The 4,080-nt window shown below is 50.1% G+C and overlaps 1 protein-coding gene across 1 annotated transcript; it reads left to right on the top strand.

Moving 5' to 3' along the window:
* The first annotated feature begins 2,422 nt into the window (after window positions 1-2,422).
* On the top strand, window positions 2,423-3,637 carry LOC102441418 (heterogeneous nuclear ribonucleoprotein A1-like). Its single transcript, XM_006109090.3, has one exon. The coding sequence runs from the start codon at window positions 2,532-2,534 to the stop codon at window positions 3,477-3,479; it is 948 nt and encodes a 315-aa protein (XP_006109152.1). The 5' UTR covers window positions 2,423-2,531; the 3' UTR covers window positions 3,480-3,637.
* Window positions 3,638-4,080: the final 443 nt, after the last annotated feature.

Genomic DNA, 4,080 nt, shown 5'->3' with positions numbered 1-4,080 from the left:
GCCCGGGTGGGACTGCATCATCTCAAGCTCCCTTCCTCACCCAACAGGCAGGGCTCAGGGTCAGGAAGCTAAGGGCCAAGAATTCAGATTCAACATCCAAGGGGAACACGAGCTTCACACACCATAGAGAGACCCATCTCCCCCTCTATACACAGGGCTCCCTGCTCCCCACCGCGTTCCCTTCACACAGCTCCAGCACCTCCTCATTCATTCCACACATCCTCTGTGCCCACGGGTGCTGGGGACATGGAACCCATTGAGACACTGCCTCCACCCTCGGGAAGCCAGGCGGCAGGGGAGATGGACACAGAACCTGACAATGACAGCCAGTGGAATGGAGCCAAGACGAGGGAGCCTGGAGGAGCCTGACTCAGCCTAGGGCCAGGGCCCCTGACAGCAGCCAGTGCAGGGAGGGGCTCTGAAGTAGCAGGAACAGCGGCTGCTTGTAGAAAGATCCAACAGTGAGAGGAAGAGTCGCCCCAACTGACACCCCATCCCTGACTGAACTCATCCAGGCCCAGGGAGGTATTTAACCCGCCCATCACTGTTGGCTTCTAGAGGAGGTGACACCTGAGTCCCGCGTATAGTACAGTCTCCAGGAGAGTGGTGACCCTCCATCTGTCTTATTCTCTGCTGGGTCCTCGGTTCTAGAACTGCATCTGCTCATGGTGGGGTCTCAATACAGACTCGTGGGAGGAGTGAACAGGCATCACCAGAGTGGACACGGTGCTGCCAGCAGAGGGGCCGGGATGAGCAAAGCCCAGTACGCCTGGGGAAATAAGAAACTCAGCTAGGACAGGGCAGAGCAGGCCTTGAAGGCCGTGGCAAGGATTCTGATCTGGGTTCTAACGGCAGGAGCGTAAGCTGAGCATATGTTTTTCAAGATGCCTTCTGATTGCACATGGAGTACAGGAGTAGAGAGTTCCTAGGACGGTCGGGTCGGGTAAGAAATGGAGGTGGGTTGGCTAGGAGTATGAGCCACAGGGATGGAGAGAAGTGGACAGAGTGAGAGGTGATGGAAGGACTGGCAGGGGAGAGTAACAAGGGGCATTGTGGGGCAGACGGAGTGAAAACGGGATGTCAAGGGCAGCTTCCAGGTATCACGTGGGCACCAGGTGTGGTGTCACCACCTTTAGTGAGTTAGAAAATGCAGGAGGAGCCGGTGTGAGGGAGAGGACAGTGAGGTTTGGACCCCTTGAGAAGAGGGTTCTGGAAAGTATCTGAGAGGGACTGATTGGCCCAGGGGGCTGGACTCTGGTGTCTGGGTGAAGAGAGACCCCGGCTAAGGCTGCTTCTGCAGGGCCAGCTGCCTCCCTGACTCCCACCCTGCTCCATCCTCAGGGCTCTGCCTCACCTCCCTGCCCCCTACTCAGACATCCCTATCCTGACAGCTGCCCCCACAAGCATGGACTGGGAGCCTAGCGGGTCAGGGCCCTGGGTCCAGCAGTGAACACAACAGACTAAAATGCCGGCCTTTATTCTAGAGAAAAGAACAGGCAACAAGAAAGCAAATAGATGGAGAGGGAGGGAGAGAGAGAGAGAGAAATATCCACAATGAGAGAGAGGATCACCGATCGGCTGCCCCCTGCACACCTCCTACTGGGGATCGAGCCCCCAACCCGGGCCTGCGCCCTTGACTGTAATCGAACTCAGGACTCTTTGGTCCCCAGGTGGATGCTCTACCCACTGACCAAAACCGGCCAGGGCGTCACTTTGTTTTATACGTGACAATCCAAGGAGGAGACGTAAGTGGGTTACAGAAAATCCACTGGTGATAGATGAGGGAGGGAGGGAGGAGAAGGGAAAGGTGGGGTGGGGTGGGTAGAGGGGGGGGACCTCTGGGATAGGATGAAAAGTGAAATGATAGAGATACGCTCCTTAGATCACTCCTTGCTGGAAGCCAGTCCATCCTTGCTGCTTGACAGAGTCGCTGCAGGGAAGAAACATCTGCACAGCATATGTTTCTAGGGACCTGGCGTATATGGCATACTGTTCTTAATATGTTTGCTCCCCTTCTTAGTGCTATGTGTTTTAACCAAGGTCACCTCTCTGAGAAAGGTTGTTTCCCCAGGTGGGGATTTTTCCCTGGAGGTAGGGATTAACAGGACTAAGGAAGGGAATAAAACCCCTTAACTAAGTGCCAGGCGGGTAATTAATCACTTTAACTACGAACAATCACTTAGGATAATCTCCTTCAGTTACTTCCTTGTAGCTTAACAGAACAATAGAGAATAGAGTAGTGACCTTGGAATGGAGATAAGAAACGCCCTAACCTTTGCAATAGAATGGATAGGATTAAAATCAACTGGTATAAATACAGATGTAACAGGACAAGAAAAATCAAACCTGGCTGGAGAACCTGGCTAGGCTGCTGATCAACTGAACGCTGTCTCCGTGTCATTCCTTCTTCACTGACTCCATCCACACCTTTGGGAACCCCTGGACCAGCTGGGGTTGGACCCCGACAACTCCTTTCTGCTGGTGAACGCCGCGGAGTAAGCATCGTTGGAATTCCCCCTGTTGCAGTCATCATGTCTAAGTCTGAGTCTCCCAAGGAGCCGGAGCAGCTGCGGAAGCTCTTCATCGGAGGTTTGAGCTTTGAAACAACCGATGAGAGTCTGAGGGGCCATTTTGAGCAATGGGGAGCGCTCACGGACTGTGTGGTGATGAGAGATCCAAACACCAAGCGCTCCAGAGGCTTTGGGTTTGTCACCTATGCCACTGTGGAGGAGGTGGATGCAGCCATGAACTCGAGGCCACACAAGGTGGACGGAAGAGTGGTGGAACCAAAGAGGGCTGTCTCCAGAGAAGATTCTCAAAGACCTGGTGCCCACTTAACTGTGAAAAAGATTTTTGTCGGTGGTATTAAAGAAGACACTGAAGAACATCACCTAAGAGATTATTTTGAACAGTATGGGAAAATAGAAGTGATTGAAATCATGACTGACCGAGGCAGTGGCAAAAAGAGAGGCTTTGCTTTTATAACCTTTGGTGACCATGACTCTGTAGACAAGATTGTCATTCAGAAATACCATACTGTGAATGGCCACAACTGTGAAGTAAGGAAAGCTCTATCTAAGCAAGAGATGACTAGTGCTTCGTCCAGCCAAAGAGGTCGAAGTGGTTCTGGAAACTTCGGAGGTGGTCGTGGAGGTGGTTTTGGTGGAAACGACAACTTTGGTCATGGAGGAAACTTCAGTGGTCGAGGTGGCTTTGGTGGCAGCCGTGGTGGCAGTGGGAATGGCTATAATGGATTTGGTAATGATGGAAGCAATTTTGGAGGTGGTGGAAGCTACAATGATTTTGGCAATTACAACAGTCAATCTTCAAATGTTGGGCCTATGAAAGGAGGAAACTTTGGAGGCAGAAGCTCTGGCCCTTATGGTGGTGGAGGTCAATACTTTGCCAAACCACGAAACCAAGGTGGCTATGGCGGTTCCAGCAGCAGCAGTAGCTATGGCAGTGGCAGAAGGTTTTAATTACTGCCAAGAAATAAAGCTTAGCAGGAGAGGAGAGCCAGAGAAGTGACAGGGAAGCTACAGGTTACAACAGATTTGTGAACTCAGCCAAGCACAGTGGTGGCAGGGCCTAGCTGCTACAAAGAAGACATGTGTTAGACAATACTCATGTGAATGGGGCGGGAAAAAACTCGAGGACTGTATTTGTGACTAATTGTATAACAGCTTATTTTAGTTTCTGTACTGTGGAAAGTGTAAAGCATTCCAACCAAGAAAAAAAATAAAAAAGTAAAAATGGAGGCAGTTTTCTTTCTTTTTAAACATGCATGCACATGGTAAATACTTCACACAGTAAAAACAACAAATAGCATTTGGTCTTTCACTAATCAGGACATCAGCTGTAGGTGATATATCGAATTTATGTCCTCTATGCCCTTATTTTTAACATGTTCTTTATCTGATGTTCTCTGAGAGGCATGTGAGTCTTGCATCAGGATTTTGGCTTTGTCATTGTTTTTGTTTTAATTTTTTTATTGATTTGAGAGAAGGGGGGAGGGACATCGATTTGTTGTTACACTTATTTATGCATTCATTGGTTGCTTTTTGTACGTGCTCTGACCAA

The sequence above is a fragment of the Myotis lucifugus genome, unplaced genomic scaffold, assembly GCF_000147115.1.
Source record: "Myotis lucifugus unplaced genomic scaffold, Myoluc2.0 scaffold_5723, whole genome shotgun sequence".
Classification (NCBI taxonomy): Eukaryota; Metazoa; Chordata; class Mammalia; order Chiroptera; family Vespertilionidae; genus Myotis; species Myotis lucifugus.
The sequence above is the reverse complement of the archived record's forward strand: the minus strand, read 5'-3'. Positions and strand labels throughout refer to the sequence as shown.

Excerpts from the sequence above, each read along its gene's own strand:
- LOC102441418 (XM_006109090.3), top strand. The coding sequence starts at position 2,532 with ATGTCTAAGTCTGAGTCTCCCAAGGAGCCGGAGCAGCTGCGGAAGCTC.